At 50.8% G+C, this 23,231-nt stretch overlaps 1 protein-coding gene across 10 annotated transcripts in view; it reads right to left on the minus strand.

Moving 5' to 3' along the window:
* The window catches only part of LOC144933790 (dual specificity calcium/calmodulin-dependent 3',5'-cyclic nucleotide phosphodiesterase 1A-like), a 180,963-nt gene that overhangs the window by 33,317 nt on the left and 124,415 nt on the right, over window positions 1-23,231 (minus strand). For all 10 annotated transcript variants that reach the window (XM_078858946.1, XM_078858964.1, XM_078858927.1 and 7 more), the window contains 5 exons: window positions 20,630-20,743; window positions 17,307-17,489; window positions 15,654-15,720; window positions 13,024-13,140; window positions 11,937-12,077 (listed from right to left, as the gene is read on the minus strand). In XM_078858946.1, the coding sequence (XP_078715072.1) occupies window positions 11,937-12,077; window positions 13,024-13,140; window positions 15,654-15,720; window positions 17,307-17,489; window positions 20,630-20,743 (622 nt within the window). The remainder of the gene's footprint in view (window positions 1-11,936; window positions 12,078-13,023; window positions 13,141-15,653; window positions 15,721-17,306; window positions 17,490-20,629; window positions 20,744-23,231) is intronic.

The following is a 23,231-nucleotide window of genomic DNA, read 5'->3' on the forward strand; positions in this document are numbered from 1 at the left end:
CATTTAATTTGATAGCTAAAAGCAAAAATAACAAAGTGAAGACAGTTTTCAACTGGTACATGTTTGCCTGCTATGACTCGGAGGCTGGACATGTGGACACTGACAAAGAGAACGGAACAAAACAACGAGATTACATAAAGAAGCACGGAGAGAGGCATGCTGGGAAATACGCAGAGAGACAAAAAGAGAAACACGTGGATCAGAGAACACAAGTTCTAGACATCGTCGTAGTCACTGTTAAAAATATATAAGTTGTCTTGGATATGTAATAAACGACTGGACCACGATGTCTGGCTCAGTGTCCTTTATTATTCGGTTCGTGCTGTACACCCACACGGCTGTCTTTACTCTGTAGCTTCTCCACGGTGCTGACTCCAATGTCGGCCCGATCCACAACAGCAGCTCCGCTGCTGTTTCTCTCACACAGCCCCCCTTGGCTGTACTCTCTGCTGCTCTTCTCCCTCCGCAGCTCTCACAGCTTCTTGCTCTCTCTCTCTCCGCAGCTCCTCCTGGCAGCCACACCGCTGCCTCTAACAAGCAGCCCCCTCTCTCTCTCTCTCCGCAGCTCCTCCTGGCAGCCACACCGCTGCCTCTAACAAGCAGCCCCCTCTCTCTCTCTCTCCGCAGCTCCTCCTGGCAGCCACACCGCTGCCTCTAACACGCAGCCCTCCTGGCTGTCTCCTCCCCAGCTGCACACCACTCCGCAGCTTCCTCTTATCTTCGGGGTTGGCTCCCGATCGCCGTCGGCGCCCCCCCTCTCCACACTTGCCCGCGTGGCCTCACTCTTTCCCGCTCACACCCCGACTACCTTCCCCTTCCGGTTTACCCGCTTAAAGCCCCGAACCTTACCCCCACGTCACATGACTCCACCCCCCGTGACGTCACCTCCGGAAGGTCGCTTACGCCCGCATTACACCACCCTCCCCCGTAGAAAAATCCCAGCCGACCTCGGCTGACCAATAGCAAATCGTAATGCGGCGAACCGAGCTTCCCCCCCTAAAGGACACTAAGCATATAATGTAACAGCAAGAACAACAACAACGCAATCAACATCAACGATCGTACAAAAGCATGCAATAAATACAACTGTAAGAAAAAAATAACAAGACAGCAACAATCAACGAAACGTAAGCGATTTGGAACGTGTGCGGGTCGCCGGCCCGTCCCGGACGGTCGGCGGCCCACTCGCAGAACGGGAACGCGATGAAAGTCGAGGAACGACAGGGGGTAATCCCCCTGTCGCAGCTGGAAGTCCACCGCCGTCCCGTGTCTCTAAAGAGTTAGTCTTGGGCTTGTCCTGTGACCGTGCCCGCAGCTGGGTCGGAAGGGCTGCAGGGCTCGAAGGTCCCGCAGACCTGGCAGGCGTCCTCCGAGCAGGGCCCCTCGTCCCCCGCAATGTCACGGCCGGCCTGTCTGGAACAGGTACGACAGGCGCTCTAGCGAGATCAATGGACGCAGGCAGGGGAGAGTCAGCAGCAACAGACCCCGGCAAGGCAATATTGGGGGATGACGCATCATGTAAGGGAGCAACATATGGTTTCAAGCGCGACGTATGCACAACCCAGCGACGAGACCCAATCTGGACGCGTGCTGTCTGTGGGTTGGGAACCGCAATGAGGCGTACGGGACCATGCCAGGGTTTGTGCAATTTCGGCGAGGTCCCCGGACGTACCTGTGGACAATGAAGCCAGGCTAGGTCCCCAACCTTCCAAGGGCACTCCCCCTCAGACCGTCGCGCATATCGCTCGTTCCGGGCCTGGGCTTTGGCCGTAGCCACGCGGGCATTCTCCCGCGCCTCCGTGACTCGGCGAACCGTGTCCTGGATGTATTCAGGAAGTGGTTTCCGAGGTCCCTTCACCCCAGTTCCCAATTGCACATCCACCGGCGGCACGTTTTCCCGACCATACATAAGGTAAAACGGCGAATATCCTGTAGCCGCATGAGGCGTCATCCTGTACGCCGAAAGCACCCCGGGGATGTGCAGATCCCAATCTGATTGTTGTTCACTCACGGTATGGCAAAGCATGGCAGACAATGTCCTGTTCAGCCGTTCAACCATACCATCCGTCTGCGGATGGTATGGGGATGTCCGTACTTTCTTAGTCCCAAGGCCCGCGCACACTTCCGCCAATAATTTAGAAGAGAAATTCCTGCCCTGGTCCGTGAGGAGTCTCTCAGGCGCCCCCTTATCCATAATATACCCAAACAAAAAGGCGTCGGTAATGGCCGCGGCCGACTGATCGGGCAACGGCCAGGCCATCGGCCAACGGGAGAGGTACTCAACCCCTACCAGCAAATATTTATTACCCCTCGCCGATGGTGGAAAAGGTCCCAATATGTCCAGTGCCACCAATTCATTGACTCGAGACACCTGAATCGACTGGAGAGGCGGCACGTAAGGATGTTTCGGCGGCTTACGTTGTGCACACGCAGGGCACGCGCGCACGTGCCCTACGACATCTGTCGCCATGCCGTGCCAAAAATAATGACGTTGCAACGTCAACAAGGTCTTCTGCACCCCTAAATGTAAGAGAGTGTCACAATGGAGGGTTCTAATCAACTCGAACCGCAAGGACGTTGGTACCACCAGGCGCCAACGTTCCTGGAACCCCTCCCGCCACATAAGCAGACCATCTCGGAGAGCGGTTTGCGGCCCCACAGCCGTACTCGGACTCCCATTGTCCTTAGCAGACCGCTTCCGCAAGGACACCAATGACTCATCCATCATCTGTTCCCGGATCCAGACAGACCGCGGCAGATTCAAAACCCCGTCAGCCGGTCCCGGTTCCATCGGAGTGTCCGACTTCTCGACGGCCAGCGTGAGCGGCTGAGGGGGGTTTGGAATCGGCGAACACCTATGCGTCCCCGACTCACATTTACAAGGGCCGCGCCGCGGTAATCTGGAAAGTGCGTCAGCGTTCGCATGGCGCACACCCTTCCGATGTTGAATTTGGAAGGAAAATTCCTGTAGCGTGTCCAACCAACGTGCCAACTGTCCGGATGGCTGGTCAATTTTAAGGGCATATTGCAAGGCCGCATGATCCGTACGCACAATAAAAGAACGACCGTAGAGGTATGGTCGAAATTGCCGTAGGAAAAAAACAACCGCCAATAGTTCTCTGCGAGTGACACAGTAGCGGGTTTCCGCAGGAGACAAGACTCGGCTACCATACGCCACGACACGCTCTACACCCCCTTTAGACTGTGATAACACCGCCCCAATACCTGTGTCACTCGCGTCCGTATCAAGAATGAATGGGTGATCGAAATCGGGATAATCCAATGTTGGGGCCGTGGCCAATAGATCACGCAGACTCCGAAAGGCCGCCTCCTCCGGCTGTCCCCAAACAAACTTCCGTCCTTTACCCGTAAGGAGATGCAAGGGCCTCGCAATCGTCGCAAAACCCGGCACGAATCTTCGGTAATACGAGGCAAATCCCAAAAACCGCCGAACATCCCCCACGGTGGCCGGAGTCGGCCAATCCCGGACGCACGCCGTCTTTTCCGGATCCGTGGACACTCCCTCAGCGCTCACAATGTGCCCCAAATAGCGGACGGACCGTTGCAGTAGGTGACATTTCTTTGGTTTGAATTTCAATTTGGCAGAACGCATCCTCGTAAACACTGTCTCCAGCCGCGTCAAATGTTCATCGAATGTGCGGCTGAAGACAATGATATCGTCCAAATATATAAGACATGTCTCCCACTGCAACCCCGTCAAAACGAGCTCCATCAATCTTTGAAATGTAGCAGGGGCCGCATTCAATCCCATCGGGAGACAGTTGAATTGAAATAACCCCTGAGGCGTACGGAATGCGGTTTTCTCCCGTGAGGACTCGTCAAGGGGAAGCTGCCAAAATCCCGAAGAGAGGTCCAGTGTGGAAAAGAACTTAGCCCCCGACAATGCGTCGAGGGAGTCATCCATACGCGGCAGAGGGTACGCATCTGCCACCGATATCTTATTCAATTTGCGGAAATCAACACAAAATCGCAATTTGCCATCCTTCTTCTTAACCAAGACGACTGGAGCGCCCCATGGGCTGTTAGATGGCGATATAATGTCCGCAGCCAACATGTCTTCCACTGCCCCCCGTACGTGTTCTCGCTCCGCAGGACTCATCCGATGCGAATTTAATCGAATAGGGGCAGCATCGCCCGTCTCAATGTGATGGTAAAGCAAGGAAGTGCGGCCCAAATCCAAATCATCGGAGCTGAACACATCGGAATATGTCAACAACAATTTACGCAGCGCACCACGTTGCTCCATGGACAGGGAAGAATTTTCGTCACATAATTGAGCAACCCAACGATCATCCGAACTCCTTGGCTCGGAAACCCCAGCAACAACTCCCCGGCTATGTGGACAATCATGGGTCGCAAACGCCGTAGTGGCATGTGCCACAACCGTACCGGCCGGGACACGGACGTTTTCTCCCCCCGCATTAAGCACCTGTAAAAACGGTAATTGATCCGGCCGGACGATGGTCTGTGCCCCCACTAACGCCAACCCGGTTGTTATCGTGGCGGACGGTGACAACAAGACCCCTACTGCTCCTAGCCGATCAGGCAGGGGCTTCCGATACCGCAAGGGTATAAGCATCTGTGTACCAGGTGGGATGTCCACAGATGCGACGGACAGCGCCTGCACTTGTACGGCCGAAGCAGGTCGCCCCCAGGGCGACGGCAGAAACGAGATTTGACGGCCCCCCGGCAGTTCAATACAATTCTCATTGATTTTGATCAAAATGGGCATCTTAGCCAAAAAATCGGTGCCTAACAAACAAGGAACCGCCAAAGATCTCGATATCAACACAACACCCGAGGCCGACACATCCCCAATAGATATCTTAGCATCCACCTGACCCACGATGCCCATGCTACCCCCGTTCGCAGCGACGCACGACCCATAAACCGGACGCACAGCCCCCGACGGAATGCCCAACAGATGGAAAATGACATCCGATATAATAGTCGCAGACGCCCCCGAGTCGACCAAAATGCGCACGTCCACACCTTGTATGGACCCCGGTACAGTGGACGAACCCGTAGCGGCCGCGACAACTCTCCGTGCCAATTTGCGCCACTGCGTAACTGAATGACAAGGCCCCGTCGATGGCCTTTCTTTAACAACAACAATAGGATCGCGCAACACAGGTGGTGGGTGAGGTGGAAAGCCTTGCCGAGTGTCTGGTGCGTGCCGACATGCCTGTTTCGGAGGATCTTTAGCCGACTTGACCGGTGCCGAGGCCTCCTGCTGCGGCGGAGCCGGGAAGCGGGCCCAGCAGTCTCTGGCGTAGTGGCCCCTACGCCCGCAGCGGAAACATTCGGCCTCGTTGCGCCGAAGCGCAGGCCTCGCCTCCTGACGGCCCCGTTCTGGTAGCACCGCGCGCGGTCTCGGCCCGCCGCGTCCCGTCCATGGAGCGGAGGCGGCCGTCAGTTGTTGAGGGCCCCGGTCATCCGGAACATAGACGGCCTGCGCAGGGTTCCATCCCAGCGCATCCCCATCTTTGACGGGCCCCCCCGTCCACGCCGTCACTTGTTTCCAGCGACGGAGGTTGAATTGCGCATCGAGACACTTAGCAGCCATCCGGGAAGTTAGCTTCTCATGCCCACACACAGGCATGGGGATCCCTAGATCCCGAGACAGCTCCAACATTTTCCCTAATATGAGAGGCTCAAGCAGGTCCTGTGGCGTCTCAGGATAAGCTGCCATGGCCAGCTCCAGCACCGCACCCCTGAACGCCACGGGCGACTCCTCTGGTGCTCGTTGTCGTTGAGCGAATCGCCGATGCGCATCATCTGGTGGCTCATAAGCATCGGCCATTTCTTGAAAAACACCACATAAAGTTGCCTTCTTATCGGTCGCTATGGAACGGAAGAATCGGACAGATTCGTCGTCCAGGAGAGTCGGCAACACCTCCAAAGCCTCCGCATCGGTCCATCTTGCTGTGCGTACCGCCGCCAAGAAGCGGCAGGCGAACGCGCTCCAGTCCCCACCGACGGAAAATTCTTTAACCGTTGTAAGGTGGCGACTCCGACTCCTCTTCCCGCCGTCTTCCAATGGTGGTGGTTGTGATGGCAAATTCAAAATGGCGTCGGCCCGCGGCGTGGCCAAGATGGCGGTTTGGCGCCACGGAGCGCGCAAAATGGCGGCCTCTTGCCGCGTGGGCAATGGCGGCGGCAGGACAGGCAACGTGGCGGCCCGCGGAGCACCACTTGCATCATCCATCGTCCCTGGCGCGACGAGATGGCATAGATGCGCCAGGACGTCCTTAAGTGCCTCCAGTTGTACCGCCATCGCTTGCCATCGTTGATCCGCGTCTGATGATGTCGACGGACCCGCCACCGCGCCAACATCCTCCACTCCCGTTCCCGTGGTCGCCTCAGCCTGGCTCTCCTCCACCACCCCAACAGGATCCGTGGTTGGAGGGAGTTCGTCGTCGTCGGACGAAGAAGCCGATGCAGGCGCCGGATTAACTTTCTTCCTCACTTGTTTCGACATGCCGTTGCACTTCCGACACCAGTGTAATAAACGACTGGACCACGATGTCTGGCTCAGTGTCCTTTATTATTCGGTTCGTGCTGTACACCCACACGGCTGTCTTTACTCTGTAGCTTCTCCACGGTGCTGACTCCAATGTCGGCCCGATCCACAACAGCAGCTCTGCTGCTGTTTCTCTCACACAGCCCCCCTTGGCTGTACTCTCTGCTGCTCTTCTCCCTCCGCAGCTCTCACAGCTTCTTGCTCTCTCTCTCTCTCTCCGCAGCTCCTCCTGGCAGCCACACCGCTGCCTCTAACAAGCAGCCCCCTCTCTCTCTCCGCAGCTCCTCCTGGCAGCCACACCGCTGCCTCTAACAAGCAGCCCCCTCTCTCTCTCTCTCCGCAGCTCCTCCTGGCAGCCACACCGCTGCCTCTAACACGCAGCCCTCCTGGCTGTCTCCTCCCCAGCTGCACACCACTCCGCAGCTTCCTCTTATCTTCGGGGTTGGCTCCCGATCGCCGTCGGCGCCCCCCCTCTCCACACTTGCCCGCGTGGCCTCACTCTTTCCCGCTCACACCCCGACTACCTTCCCCTTCCGGTTTACCCGCTTAAAGCCCCGAACCTTACCCCCACGTCACATGACTCCACCCCCCGTGACGTCACCTCCGGAAGGTCGCTTACGCCCGCATTACAGATAGGAGGCGTCACTGAGCAGGATGATAGCCAATGGTTAAGACCATCATCAAAGATGGAGTGACTAATTCATGTGCAGGAGCAAGATGGATGATGGCACCACAAGACTGTAATGGATGACAACAGTATGGGGAGGCCTTCATCCAGCAGTTGAATAATCATGACAATTAATAACTAAGATGAGTCCTGCAATTTATTTACACAAGAAAGCATCAAGATGGTAGGACATTGGGATGTTTGGCCAATTCCTTTTTAATCCGAGCAGCCGGAGAAAACCAACCACGAATATTAGGGGACAACATTCAGGTCGTGTAAAGTGTGGTTGTGTTCACCGTCCATCTTATTCGGAAGCCACTGGAGCTATGCACTTTTAAATATAAATGTAAAACGAATTTATTTAGAAATGCTTTTTGTGTTTGAGATGCCACGGTGGCGAGGTGTTAACTACCTCGCCTGGTATGCAGGAGGTACAGGGATCAATCCCGACCCTGACATTTGTATATTTGGAGTTTGCACGTTCTCCCTGTGGTTCGCGTGGATTTTTCTCCGTGGGTTTCGTTGTCAACTCAACTTGGCTGCCGCTTCAAGCTGGGAGCCCAGAGAGTCTCCTGGCCAATTTCGCTTCACCAGTTGGCTTGACATCCCACATCAGGAATTTGGTCTAGTAGGAATAATTCATCAAACGTGTCAAGCAAAAAAAAATGTCAAGACCTGCGGGATTATCAAATGTAATTTAACACAGATTTTCATCAGCGAAGTGGGCTGAATCATCTGACTCGGATGTATATCTGGCAGAGAGATGCTCACCTCGAGTGTAACTCAAGTAACTTCACCAAAAATATAGACATTCCAGTTTTTTGTGTTGATCACTGACAGTCGTCCTTCAGCTCGAGTCCAGGTCAACTCACAGGTCAACTCAGCGCCAATCGAATTGGGTCGCAGGCTGGCTTACATAGCTGACAAAATATACAAGCGACACACAATGTTCCAGAAGGCTGTGGTGCCAATGGGTTTGTGTAATTTTTTTTACGCGTGGAGACATGTACTTGAAGGAGACATTGATTACATATCTATCTGTTACTTTATATTCTCCACAATGACGCTACTCATCATTTTTCATTGTATGGCTGAGATTACTTAAATGTTAAATTAATTCTCAAAATATCTTACTTATTTAAAACTGCAAAGCAATTTCACCACTACTTTCGTCATGCCAATTAAATTAAATTTTAATTTTGTATTTTCTAGCTGTGCCTTCAAACATTAAATTAATAATTTACAGGTTTTGTCAATCCATTGCCGGATAAAGGTCTATCTCCATGTCACGTGGGTTATGAGGGTTTCCCGACCATACTTCACCCCACTGGCCAGTGCAGGTTGGTGAAAGGATGCCATGGCTGGGAATTAAACTCAGGTCACCGGATTTATAGCAGAGTGCTGCTAACCTCTGCGGCACTTCTACGCCGCAGCCCTACCTATACCACTTGCTTTATTCACCATCTTATTCCTCCTTTTTCGTACGGCTCATGTAACTGCAGAGCAACAAGTACAACTTCACATTCAGGTGGTCAAGCCAGATAACGGCGTCAGGAGACAGTGGAGTAGTGTATCTCTTCGATGTCTCCTTCATATTTGTGGATCGGGCATTGCGTCATTATATATTGCACGGTCTGTTCTGGATGACCACAGTCGCACATTGGACAGTTGAATATTTTCCATTTTTGCATCAGGTATCCTCACCTACTGCCATGGTTTGTGCGGATGCAGTTTATGGCGGTAGACTATGGCCCTAGCTAATAACCAATTGTAAGGGAAAGCTGTTCTTGGGTAACACAGTTTGTTAGCGCCCACGCTGCTATCGTTTCAAATCGAACCAAAGAGACCTCCAGGGAAAAGGACCCAATGAGAAACAATTTCATAAATCCCTTCCAAATTGCGGTGAAACGAATTTAATGTCCATGCCACAATTTTCTCCCCCCTTGTTGAATTGCGATGGATTCTCCGTAGCGACGCGCACTCAGGTGCAATTTACATGTTGTACAAATTCATCACGAGTACCGTTATTATTTAATACGCAAGCCGGAGCCTCCCGGTTCTCCATCCTCCCCTTTAGGAAAATGTCAAGCTGAAGGCCCTCGAACGTGCACGGCATTGCGCACGCGTTCTGTAGCGTCTCGCGGGAGGTGTCCCGCATGGAACCATCAATGGAAAATATTTCTTGACCCCCTCGCATCGAGGAGGCTTCTGGCGTTCACGACGTCGCTCCCCGCTCACGAGACGTGGCAACGCTTCACACCTGCCTCCCCCACCCCCCCCAACCACGACCCTCGCACGGGTCGATGAATACTCATGATTTTGGGGGTCATGACTGTATACATTTTTTTATCGGTTTGCCGTGCTTGTGCAGTCTCGTTCGTCCTGTCTCTATCTCTTCCTTTTATTCTGCGTCACTTGGTTACGTTAACCTGAAGGTTACATTGCATTCAACGTTTTGCAAGTTGCAAAATTAGACGCCTGCTTTAAAATAGAATTTCTTTAGAGAGTTAACTGCCAGGTGTTTATCTGGAATGCATATACAGTAAAGATAACAACATGTTTCTTTGAGTGAGAATAATATATCATTATGGTTATTTACAGGACTGTCATCGATGTGTACTATTATATGCAATTAATCGTTTGCAAAGAAGAGACAGGCCATGTTTTAGTTGCTTCTCCTGGGCTACCGTGCAAATTGCTTCATGGGTATTTCAGTTGTTCAACCACGGAGTGGTTACAAGCCAGCCCAGGTACTGCTTTGAGATGTCAACTTCTTCCTTTGTCTGCAATGCTTTAAATCCTTTAAACTATCCCACAGATTAAATTGTTCTCAGGAAACAGGGTATGCCGATTCTATGGTTCCCAATCCCCTACAGTCTAACACATTCCTGCAGAGGGAGCAAGTAGGAACGTTGGGTTGCTCGGTCAATGGCCAGGGTCAACGGCGGCGTGGTGTATTCCGCAAATATGCCCGACTGTGAGGGCGGGCACAAGCCGGCGTGAGTAGGTTAAACGTTTAGTTTTATAAGGGCACCACGGGGTGACCAGCCCCTCCCCACCCAGCCCCACCCCTCCCACCCCCCACCCAGCCCCACCCTCCCCACCCAGCCCCTCCCCACCCAGCCCCTCCCCACCTTCCCCACCCAGCCCCTCCCCACCCTCCCCTCCCCACTAAGCACCACCCTCCCACCCAGCCCCTCCCCACCCTCCCCACCCAGGCCCCCCCTCCCCAATCAGCCCCTCCCTGCACGACGGACACAATACTCCCCTGTGGGCTGGTGTAACCAGGAGGTTCCTATCAGTATGATTTCACATCTACCGGTCTACGGAAGTGTGCGAAGCGTTAACGTGGAAAGAATAAGCCATGCACAGTCTTAGTTGTAGTGCCAGAGGGTGGACTGGCAAGATCGTAATTGGTTGATGTATCGCAATGTTAAATGCAATGCTTAATGGGCCATGCTTCTCAATCTGGTACGCGAGCAGCGCCACTGAAATGTGACATGTTTATTGCGGTGCAAGATAATTAGTAATCAGGGGCCACTGTTGTCTCGTGAGCAGGCAAGCTGAGTTATTGATTCGGGCCGCTTGCTAGTGGTGAAATAAGTCAGTGTAACTCATGGGCGTGTTAATGGGCCCACCATAACGACGTGTGTGAGAAGGTAGATTGCGAGGGGTTGGGATTAGGGACAAAATTAATGCAACTGATTAACTGCAACACTGTTTGTCAGAGTAGATTTTTTTAACGTGACAGAGACTCAATGCCCTCTGTGATATGACGATAGTGTGGACCTTCTTTAGGCCGACTCAAACTGCCTGGTGTAGTTTGTGTCAGCCCATCATCTCTTCAGGCACGTTTAAATAAGTACTACTTTATAGGATGCCAACCAGTGGTTAGCCTACGAATATATTGGCCGTGGCCACAGGCATGTGTAATTTCCTCCACGCTGTTCAGGGCCATTAATGTGACAACATGAACGATGTAAATCCAAAAGCGTTTCGGTCGCGATTGGCGTTGGCCCGTCACACCTTCTCATGTGCCGTGCTAATCTTAACAGAAGCTTGGTAACAAAACTAACACCTTTTTTACAAGGAGTCATGTTTGCATAGACCACAATACCTGCAGTCATAATGCAAACAAAAAACATAACTCTGAAAATGTATGCACTGTCCTTGAAGTTGATTGTTCCACACCCGAGACCAGATGAGGCCAGATGACACCTTTTGGCGTCATCTGGTCCAACCCATATGAGACTAGGCTCTAAGGAAAGCTGTCTCGGGTGTGGACCAATCAACTTCAAGGACAGTGCATACATTATCAGAGTTGTGTTTTTTGTTTGCATTATGACTGCAGGTATTGTGGTCTATGTAAACATGACTCCTTGTAAAAAAGATGTCAGTTTTGTTGTCAGATAGAAGGGTGAAAAACCAATTATCATATTTTTTACTGGCAAATGAGGTTCCAATGGAGGAGCTTGGTAAATAACCGACAAACGAGCACGGGGGGGGGGGGAGGGAGTGACTGTTGAGGCCACAGTGCCCTCTCTTACACAACCCAGGTGCCAACACACACACTGGCTGTCAGCACTTGCCTTGAGCCTGGAGGAATAATGCAATGGGGGCACCATTCCGGCCGTCACAGGTGCTCGCTAACAGCACTTGCCCCAACAGTCAATTAAGACGACACGGGGGATCTTTGTCTTTGTTTGTGTCGGAGGCTGCACGCACCATGAGGCCCGACTGCAGGAGCAGGTAGTGCACGGTCTGGGTGACGTCGGCGGCATGCGCCAGGTTGTGGTACGGGTTCTTGTGCTTGCTGTAGCCCGCCTCCAGCGCCTCCACGAACGACACCAGCGCTGCGATGGGAATCTGCACGGGTTAAGCGCATGCCAGTACGACGCGCCGGTCATCCGGATCATCCAGTACGACACCCCCCCCCCCCCCCCCGATGCGGCATCGTTACGTAACAACGCGTGTCGGAGTGGGAGTGGAGTGGGACACAATACCTCTGATTAGCACGGATGTCGAGAAGCCCCCCTTGACCAGCTGGCTACATACGGTGCGAATTAAATTCAACATACATACATACACTGGTTAGTACACTGCAGTGAAATCCCAGTAACCTTGGTCTAATTCCCAGCCATGGATGACACCAGTGGCAAGTACTTCCGCTATTTGTATCTGATGTTTATAACCATCTGAAAACCTATGGAGACCAGCAGTATCTTTTTCAATGGGCATCTAGGGTTAAGTAAATCTTATCTGAAGGTGTGCTGGACCTCCCTTAGAGGGTGGTAATGTTACCGAGTAGTAGCATTGTTAGCTGCTTGTTGCAGAGGGTTGCAGTTCAAACCCGGTGGGCCGCCCTGGTTAATACTGCAGGCGTATGAAACAAAATTAAGTGCCGTGTGCTTCGCACTGGACGTTCAAGATCCCATTATTCGGGGCTGCATGTCCCTTCTAGCCACTCTCCCCCTCTCTCAAGTCAACCCTTGATCACGAGCAGCCTCTCTATGGCAATGCACCATCATCGATTTTTATTTGACCAGGTGAAAGCCCACTGAGCTATTCGCTCTTTTTCAGAAGCGACCTGGCCACAAATGATAGCCCAACTAAGTGGCTTATCATCACGTGGCCATTCACAGCAGCCAAATAATCGAAACACTAAATATGGAGGGATAAACCCAGAGGACCCGGAGAAAAATCCACGCGGCCACGGGGAGAGAAAGGGAGAGACACGGCAAACTCCAAATATACAGCAGGCGTCAGGGTCGGGATCGAAGCCACGACCTCCTGCAAACCTGCTGTCCCCCACCTTGTATCTCGAGATGAGCTCGTATCTCGTGAGCAGCTCGTGCATGACGAACTTGAGTGCGTGTTCTCCACTCGCCTCGTTCAGCACAAACACGTCGAACGACCACTTGTTCACGTCCTGCGGAGCACGAGGTAATACCCGGTGGAAGGTTGCTCGGTGTGGAGCTTAGCACTTAATGTCAAATGACGCGTGATTATTTTTATTCGTAGGATTTTCATTTGCTTCCCTTTTCCCCTTCTCTCTTCCTCCCTCCCCTGACTCCTTTTCTTCCCACAGTGTGTTAGTTATCCATAATAGAGGTTGTTTTTGGTTTAGATCATGTAAATATAAATGTGTCGTTAAACCCGCCACTACCCGACACAAGCCAATTAGGCTTGTCACGTGAACAAAACTTGCCAATTAGATACTAGTTCAGCACACCGGTGTGTGCGTGTGTGTTGGAGAGTAAACCCACAACATTTACAATTCGAGTTCGATGTTTCACCTGTAATTACAACTAGCCTCATTCGGCGACAGCCAGAATTGGCTGTGTCGGGTGGTTGCGGGTTCAATGACACATTTTTTATTTACGCTACCTAACCCAACAATTAAACCCACCTCTTTTATAGATGACATTGGTCGTGGAAGCCTATGTGTTAAACCAGGATGTTAGTTACCTCTCCCCTTACCCCTTTCCCCTCCCCGTAATAAACCTTCGTCTCCGCTGCAGGTGGTTCCCACTTGGGTGGTGGCAGCGAGTCCAAGTTCCCCCCACTCCGAACCTCCCCCACACCACCCCTGCTTCGTGAGGTCCCGTCGCACCCAAATCGGGCTGCTGTACCTGCATTTGCGATCGGCGTATTGTCGCGGGCTCGCGGTCTGTCGCAATTCATACCCGATAATTTGACACTCGAGCTTAATTCAGTGTTCAAACTCCATTTAATTTCCGCTTCGATGACCGTACGAGCGGGGGTGTACGAGCACCCTCTTTGATTTTTTTTCATCCTCGCATATTACGTTCCGATTGTCTCATCAGCGTCACGTCGCTTGGTTAAGCCATTTTAATTTGGAGCTTTCTTGTTCGAGAACGTCCTTTGGAGGGACACATCACAAAAGTACTTCTGAATTCGCTTAAAAATATATTTTGTGAGCATTAGGCCATGCACCATCGCACGCACCCTACTGTTGACGTATTTGTCATGATGGCAGCCAAACTGAATGTTTGTCCTCATCGCTTGAACATGTCATATTAAGTGGAATACAGATAGTCCCCGAGTTACGATGGTCCGACTTACGATATTTCGATCTTTCGATGGCGATAGCGATACGACAAAGTTGTTAAATATTTTAAATTTCGCGCGGCAGGCAAACGCAGCAGCGTACGAGGTACGATACTGTACGTTGGGACGCTGCTGGGATGCCTCACTCTCAGGGATTTCATTTTAGGGTTACCACGATACGATACGTTCAATGCATGTTAAAAGTTTTTTTTTTATAGCAGATAGGATTGTTTCCTGAAAAACTTTCTATTAAATTACAGTTCATATAGGTAGGCTAAAAATTTACCTTGTCTTTTTACTTTACATTTTACTGTGCAATACAGTATTGTAATTAATTAATTAATACATACAGTATATAGTTTATACAGTACGGTACTGTAAATTGCTCTGTTTTGCTAAACTATCACCATTCTTTAAGACTCCTGGGTAGGCGAGGCCATCTTCGACTCACGATATTTTTGACTTACGATGGGGTCGTCTTAACGCATCTCCATTGTAAGTAGAGGACTACCTGTACTAGATCTCATATGGAAGTTTTGTTGTACAATCGTTGACTGGGTTGAGACCATCAACTCGCTACTCTAAAGACCGCGGTTTATTTCCCACTGCTCTTCCCCCTTCTTTCATCTCCTTCAACTCCTCCATAAACACATTCCTGCGGAGGGAGCTGGTAGGAACGTTGGGTTGCTCTGTCAATGGCCAGGGTCAACGGCGTCGTGGTGTATTCCGCAAATATGCCCGACTGTGAGGGCGGGCACAAGCCGGCGTGAGTAGGGGAAACGTTGAGTTTTATATGGGCACCACGGGTTGACCAGCCCCGTCCCACCCAGCCCCACCCCTCCCACCCCCCACCCAGCCCCACCCTCCCCACCCAGCCCCTCCCCCCTCCCCACCCTCCCCTCCCCAACCAGCCCCTCCCCACCCAGCCCCTCCCCACCCTCCCCTCTCCACCCAGCCCCACCCCTCCCATTTTTGGATGCACGACAGACGGACGGACACAATAATCCCCTGTGGGCTGGTGGAACCAGGTGGTTCCTACCAGTAATAGACTGCTCTCGATCGACCCCCCTACCACGGTAGGGCAGCGAGCCAGGACTCTCCCAATCAGTCCCTAATTTTGAGGGTGTATCGCTCCGGGTTTATTCCATGTTATTTGCTGTTTTTCCCCCCTCTCTGAAATCTACTTTGCATTCTATATTCTTGAATAAAAAAATAAATAAATGTAAAAAAGAACCCAGTTTATCTGGATTCCAAGTCCAGATGTCTCAGTGGTGTCAGGTGACTTCTCTGCCTTGATATTAGCCCCCCCCCCACCTTCTCCTCCTCAGCCACCTGTCCACCTTCTCCATCACGTGTGAGGGCCCAACTTGCCTTCAGTGCCACCAGAACGTTCGGTGGATAGCTGAGGCCGACCATGTTGGATGTGCGCCGGTACATCCTGCGCACGTAAAAAGAAGACAAACGCTTGCGGTATTCACACAGTTTGCAAAAAAGGTGATACGCTTGTGCAACTAATTTGTTCTGGCATATGCGTTATTTATTTATTAGTATTATTCTCGCTGTGCTCAATAGAGCCAATTATGAAGTGATTCATGATCGAATTTTAATTTTTAAAAATAAATTGGAAATACATTCCATGTACAATGGTGCACAAATGTTACAGATTAAACATTATTCATGGGTAGACACCGACGTGAACGTTGATTTGTGTGGCCTCTAATGTAATGAAAGTGTATCGACAACGTGAATAAGAATATGCTGCTTTTGCAGAAAAAACAACCGCACGGCACTGCAAAGCCCCGTCTTAGGCATTGCCGGCGTTCGGCAGTACAGACAAATAAATGTGAAAACGATTTGAACATAAGTCGCCAGGTGTGCATAGCATACAACTGTCCCGCACCTCCATTAGCACGGTTGGCTACGTTCGGTGCGAAAGAAGTTTAACATACAACAAATAAACACAAAGTATATAATGACTACAGCTGTACGATTTAGGAATGAATAATTTGTCTCATTTATTCATCTATCAGGGAAATCCTCACTAGGTCTCCTTTCAAAAGAGACTCCTACTCATGCGAATCATACATTGACGCATTTGGCAAATTCCATATTATTGAGTGACAGGGATATGGGAGGAAGCTGCAGAATCCGCAGAAAACCCACCACGCATACGCATGAATAATACTCAAACGTTCGCACAGTGAAATCAGGAATGCCCTTTGTTGTGCTGCCATTTCCAAACCACTTCGCAGTCCATTGCATTTGGGAATTCCTCAAAGCTCTGCGTGATCCACAAACCCTTGCCTCCAAAATGCTGGATCACAGACATGAGCCACCGCACTTGAATACATTCAAGTTAATTCACAGATAGACATTAGGGTTGCTCATGTGGGGCAAGGGTTGCTCACAAGTCCCTATGTATGGTGTGGTCAGCACCACGCCTAGCAACCATTTTCACCTGATTTCCAATGTTTACACAACACACCGTGTACTAATTTAAAGCTGAGTCGACCTAGGGGAGGCCCCAAGACCGGTTCAGATATTTGCCGCTGATGTTGTCCGTGGGTGAGGATTGAAGCCAGGTTTTCGGGTTTGTGGGCGACATTGTGGCGAGATGTTAATTACCTCGCCTGGTATGCAGGAGGTCGTGGGTTCGATCGCGACCCTGACACCTGTATATTTGGAGTTTGCATGTTCTCCCTGTGGTCGCGTAGATTTTTCTCCAGGTCCTCTGGGTTTTCCCCTCCATATTTAGAATCAACATGTATTTGGAGTTTTTGGCTGCTATAAATTTCCATGCGATAACCCACTTCGTTTAACTGTCATTTAGGGCCAGGTCACCTCTTAAAAAGACAGATCTATGTATGTTCAACTTCTTTCGCACTGTACGTAGCCAACCGTGCTAATCGGAGCTATACAGCTCAGTGAGCCTTACCTGGTACAATAAAAAAAGTGTTTCATAATTTAGCTTAGTAGTACCGTAGTGCGGTAACCCACTGCGCTGTCCGTATGCTCTCGACGCACCTCTCCACGAAGATGCCCGCCTGCACGGCGTGCACGATGCTGCGGAAGCGGGGCTTGTCCTCCGGCCGGCGCGCCGTGACGCCCATGCGGCGCGTGAAGGTGGACGCGAGCCAGTCCCGCACCTCGGCCGGCACGGCCTCCGAGCTGATGTCGCCCAGCTCATCCTCCGAGTCGAGCAGCCGTCTGCACGAAGGGCGCACACCCGCGGCATCGCGAGCGTGACAACCGACGCTCTCGAGGGGTGGTCCCCCGAGCGTCGTTACGGGGTCCCACAAAAAGGCCAAAGGGCCCAAAGGGAGTCCCCGCTGCCTTTATCCCCACGCCAGCAACCACCAATGCTTTTCCACGCACATCCCTCACTGGTCTGGCTCCCACCACTGGTGGTGCATTTCCAGGTCTCCCTTGCAAACCAAACGTGTTTGCTGAATGCCATCGGCTTTTACCCAGTGGCATAGCTATTAAGTGCACAGGTGGTAGGTGTGGGTCTATTATTTCGTGTTACATTTTATTAAGACATTTACGCACGTTAATGTACGTAGTATATGCGTACGAACATTAACTTTATTTACCACCAAGCGGAAGCATGCGGGCTGCAGGAGCTGTGGGTGCCCGGTTACGAAGAGCGGCGGAAATTGGACTAGGGACCCCATGTGATTATTTGCACCAGGGAAGGGCATTTGCCATCTACACTCCACCACTGCCTCCACTTGGTTGTGAATGAAATTCACAATATTTATAAATCTTCTCTGTACAATTTATCTTTGCGGGCGGTTTGTTTTATTTTGCGAGTGGTTGGAATTACATTTTCTCAGTCGGTGTTAGTCGCTGAGGTTCGTGACGCGTTCCTTTTTATTCCTGTTTCTCTGTGCCCCCCTATGCCGTTCCCGTTCTGCTGTGAAGTGCACTGATGCCCACTTTATTGAGGGCGACATTGGCATGTAAAATAAAAATTGATTGATCGACACCATCGTCTTGCACTAAAGCAATATGGAAAATTGGCCTCTGACAAGCGCTCACTGCAAAGTGAGCAAGTGAGACTTTTATGACTGATGTCGAGGGCCCTCAGTCCAACAGCAGAGGAGAACCACTCACATATATTAATCGACAATGTAAAAATAATATTGATAATAACAAAAAATGATGGCCTTTATGTACTTAAGAAAGCCTCACAGAGTCTAATGGGTCTTTTTCGGGAGTTTCATGCATTGGGATGTTAAGAAAATTGAGGCCTCCCCAAGCGATGTCAGTCATTGGGGTTGTTCGACCATATTTCACTACACTGGTCAGTAAAGGTGGCTAATGTGGGGGCGGGGGTGGGGTCACAGTACTGACTGATGTATCGCCCTTCATTGATCTGAGCCATGGCAAAGGAAATTGAGCTCAGATCGCTGGCTTAATAACGCAGAGCGTGAATCACTGTGCGGCCACTCCATTTCCTTACCTCTCTACGTCTTCGTAAAGTCACAAGATTACAAAAAAGACTTAAGTAATGTGAACTTAGGGTGTGCGCAGTAGTGATAGAAATGTCGGTACACTCTGTATGCTGCTGGTCGATGCTGTCCCCTTACACGACGTATGTCCACACACGCACACGTGTCCTTGACTTCAGCCCTGCCTAACCCGCGTGGCCTGTATTGATTAAGTGCTACCACAGAGAGTTGATGCTCAAGTAAAAAAAACAAATATTGTTACCAAAGCAACTCGTGCTCTGTTTGTCTGTGTTACGGGGAAGGCAGTTGCGTGTGGCGTGAGCTACTGCCGCTGCGCTGCAAGGAGAACGGCGGAGAGGTTACTGCGTTCACACCTTGTCTAAATTTTTTGCCCAAAGACGCATGTCACGGTGACTTGCCCTGTACATGAAACACATTTTGTTGTTACGTGCACGTGCGCATTGTAACGCATGGGCAGACATCGTCTGCGGAGTATACCTTCGTGTTGATTTGAAGCTTTCGCGACTGCGGGAATCTATACTCTATGGTTCTTTCGGGAAAGTCACGTAGATAGAAGAAAAAATAATAAAAGAACACGACGTTTCGGTGGCAACACAAAGCGTCCGTCATCAGGTAGAACCAACACCTCGGCGGTAGCGGATCATTGTTTCAACGCCCACATGACATTGTGTTGTCCGAGACCAACGTGCTCTGCAAACCCTCGGGCTACCATCAGAGATTTGTTCACGAAGCCATCCAGATATACAAACACAGACAAAGCTTTAATCGAGAAGATGGATTCAGATTGAGCATTCATTGGAAGGACGTGATAAGCCACGTCAAGTTTTAACTGCTGTGATTCTCACTCTTACACCCACGCTGTTTTCGTCTACTAATTCAAGCTCATTGACATGCCAATTTCTCCAGCCCCCACCAGTCCCTGCATGCCACAAACCCTCCCCCCTATCACCCCCGTGAACCCCTGCAGCCACGACTCTACAAAACCCAACCCCCCCAACCCCCCCCTTCCCCCCCCCTCCCGTACCTATATAAAGCCACAACAGCAGATCATTCTTTCTCACCTGCGACCGAAACGTGACTTTACCGAAAGAACCAGAGAGTCTACCTTCGTGTGTATGCCAACAGTGATCATCCTATGGACAATCCGGCTTGCATCATGGGAATGTGGAATTTCCACCGCTGGCTTAGGATTGCCGATGCAGAAGAAGAGTGCCATCCGAATGCTCGTTTGAGGATGACACTTTGACTCTGATATTCCCAAATCATAACTCATTCAGCATGCCTGTTCATTCTGCGTGCTCGCGTGCATTATTCAAGCTGATGCAGACAGGATGCGTGGTTGATGCGTGTATGGTGATGTCTCAGTGTGCACGTGTTGATGTGCTAGGTTGTGCATGTTGACGTCCGTGTGCGTGTTGACACGTCGGTGCGTGTGCGTCGATGTATGGATGCGCATGTGCTGGGTTCTGCGTACCGACGTATCGGTGTGCGCGTGCTGCTGTGTGAGTATGTGCGCGTGCTGCTGCGTGAGTGTGTTGCTGCTGCGTGTGTGTGTGCTGCTGCATGTGTGTGTGCTGCTGCGTGAGTGTGTGCTACTGCGTGAGTGTGTGCTGCTGCGTGTGTGTGCTGCTGCGTGTGTGTGTGCTGCGTGTGTGTGTGTGCTGCTGCGTGAGTGTGTGCTACTGCGTGAGTGTGTGCTGCTGCGTGTGCTGCTGCGTGTGTGTGTGCTGCGTGTGTGTGTGCTGCTGCGTGAGTGTGTGCTGCAGCGTGAGTGTGTGCTACTGCGTGAGTGTGTGCTGCTGCGTGTGTGTGTGCTGCTGCGTGAGTATGTGCGCGTGGATGTATTGACGCGCGAGTGTTGCCGTGGGGCACCTGGTCTCGTCTATGTAGAGAGCTTCGAGCACAGAGGCCGCGTACTCGATGTTCCTGCGGAGTTCGGCCACGGGCAGCTCGCCCTTCTCCAGCTGTTTCACCAGGCAGCGGAGCCTGGGCACACGCAGAGGACGGGACAGAGGGAGACGAGAGTTCATACACAAATAAAGAGCCCCCGTATAGCCTGGACACACACTTTTGGGACAAGTGCTGTTAGCGAGCAGCGCCTATGAAGGCCGGCACGGCACACAAGGGTCGCCAGCAGTATGCCCGGCCTCCTTTGTCTCTCGAGTGGCGATGTTTACGCATCGCACGATGTCCTCATTTGTGGCAGGGTTTGGCTCTATGACCGTTTTAGCGGGTCAACGTGTCTGTGTTTGTGGAGTGGAGGGGTTGATGAGTTAGGAGGGATTTGAGTTTCGGCATCACTCCTGTGCATGTGCAATGAATATAGTTTCTTATACAAATGAAATGAACGTATGGATGTGCGCGCTCAATGGTAAAACATGTGCATTGTGGGCATTTGGCAGGGAAGGTTACAATTCATACAGCATCCCGCCCACCCACACCAAACGTTAAAGTTAAATCATAACGTCGACACAGGAAAATGAACGGCTATTGAGAGGACTAATGAAACAATTATACATGTCGCTTGTTCTTCAGCACTAACTCAGGAGCTGAATTAATGGCTTCGCCATTCTGCAGTGACACATTTGAAGAATGGCTTCCGTTGAGATGGGCTTTTATGTACAGATCACACAAAAAAGATGTTTATAAAAAAAAAAGCATTGGGAAATTAGTACAATCTCTCATCCCCTGAATCACTTGGAGATATCCAATATGAACTTAAGGTGTTAAATTAATAAGGCATGCAAACTGAATAGATTATTGGACACGGAATGACGCGGATGACAGGGTAATATGAATTGCATTAATGCAGTGGACACACGCATAACCAACACACAGCCACGCACTGTGTTGCTTCACAACTCGCACACGAACCCTGCTTCAGATCAGTGGTGACTCGACGAACGACTTATGACCAAAGGAGAGACGTAGCAGACCTGCAGGGACAGATAGGCAGCGCTGCAGACACTGAACACCACACAGCCCAGTGACCGGTTGCGTAAAAGACCTAAAGTGTAAATGTCTCCTTGCGAATAATTAAATAGGAAACTAATTCAAAGCTTCATCGACGTTTTCTTGGTTCTTTCGGTAAAGTCACATAGAAGGGAAATAATAAAATAATAAAAATAAAACATAATAAAATAATTCTCACGACGTTTCGGCCACAACGCAAGCAGCCATCCTCATTCAGACGCTGTCTTTCCGACAGCCCTGTTCTTCACCTGAGGACGGCTGCTTGCGTTGTGGCCGAAACCTCGTGAGAATTATTTTATTATGTTTTATTTTTATTATTTTATTATTTCCCTTCTACGTGACTTTACCGAAAGAACCAAGAAGATGAATCCCTGCAGTCACGAAAGCTTTAATTCGAAATTTCATCGACGTTCTTTTATGCCGCCGACAACAGAATTACGTGCCATTACTGATTCTGAATGAAACAATAGAACCCTCAAATTTGCTAGACATTTGGTGGCAATTGCTACACAGTGCTCGTACAACAATAACCATAACGATTTACAGCCCTTTGGCAATCCACTGCTGGATGTAAGCTTTACCACACTGTGCTGGTCATGCTATTTTATGTTGCCATACCATGCGGGTCAATGCAGGTTCGTCAAGGCGGGGGGGAGGGGGGGGCTCCCAACACTGTTTCAGACATCACTTGCCCCTGATCTCAGTTGTGGCCAGCAAACCAATCTCACTCCACTGCACAAGAACATTAAATGAAGGTGGCCTTCACAGCTAATCAGTTACATTTTCAATTGGAATATTCAACATCAATCATCGACCCCTATTGCAAAACACCTTGGCAGGACCCTCCTGAAAAGAGGTGTGAGACTCAGTGAGGCTTTTCTGGGTGGGTAAAAAAAAACGTGATTGAAGAAAAGAAGGGAAAAACATTAAAAATTGGTCGTAAAAAGACATAAAGTACAAATACAAATTACAGTATTAAATGCTAGTTTATAAATGAATTTACTTTAAATTATCTCATCACTTTAACTCAACAACAACAACAACCGCCATTCGCCACTAAGTGGCGGTGACGTCACCACGACGCTTGTGCCAGGCCATGTGCACCCTGAGGCCACGTGAAGTGTCGAACGCCCGCTGGCAGGAGGTCACGGGGCAGACCCAGGTGCCACGGGTCGACTGACCGAGATGACCGAGATGACTGGCTGATGCACCACCTGTGCCCCCTACTGTGCCAACTTGCTGTGCTTTAGCCACCCGGCGCTCCGCTCGTTGTTGTGAGCGTCGCTCCTCCGCCCTCCGTTGTTGTTGGAGGGCGACTGCCTCCAACTGCCCAGTAGCGTCCTTCACGAGCCTCCTCCACTGAGGCCGATCTTGACACCGCTGGTACCAGTCATCGGCAAGTCCACTCAGCTCCACATCCTCCTGTACCACATCACTCCATCTCTTCTCTAGCCCGTGCCGCGCCCGTTTAGCCCCCTCGATCCGGCCGAACAAAAGCTGT

This window comes from Lampetra fluviatilis, chromosome 1, assembly GCF_964198595.1.
Source record: "Lampetra fluviatilis chromosome 1, kcLamFluv1.1, whole genome shotgun sequence".
NCBI lineage: Eukaryota > Metazoa > Chordata > Hyperoartia > Petromyzontiformes > Petromyzontidae > Lampetra > Lampetra fluviatilis.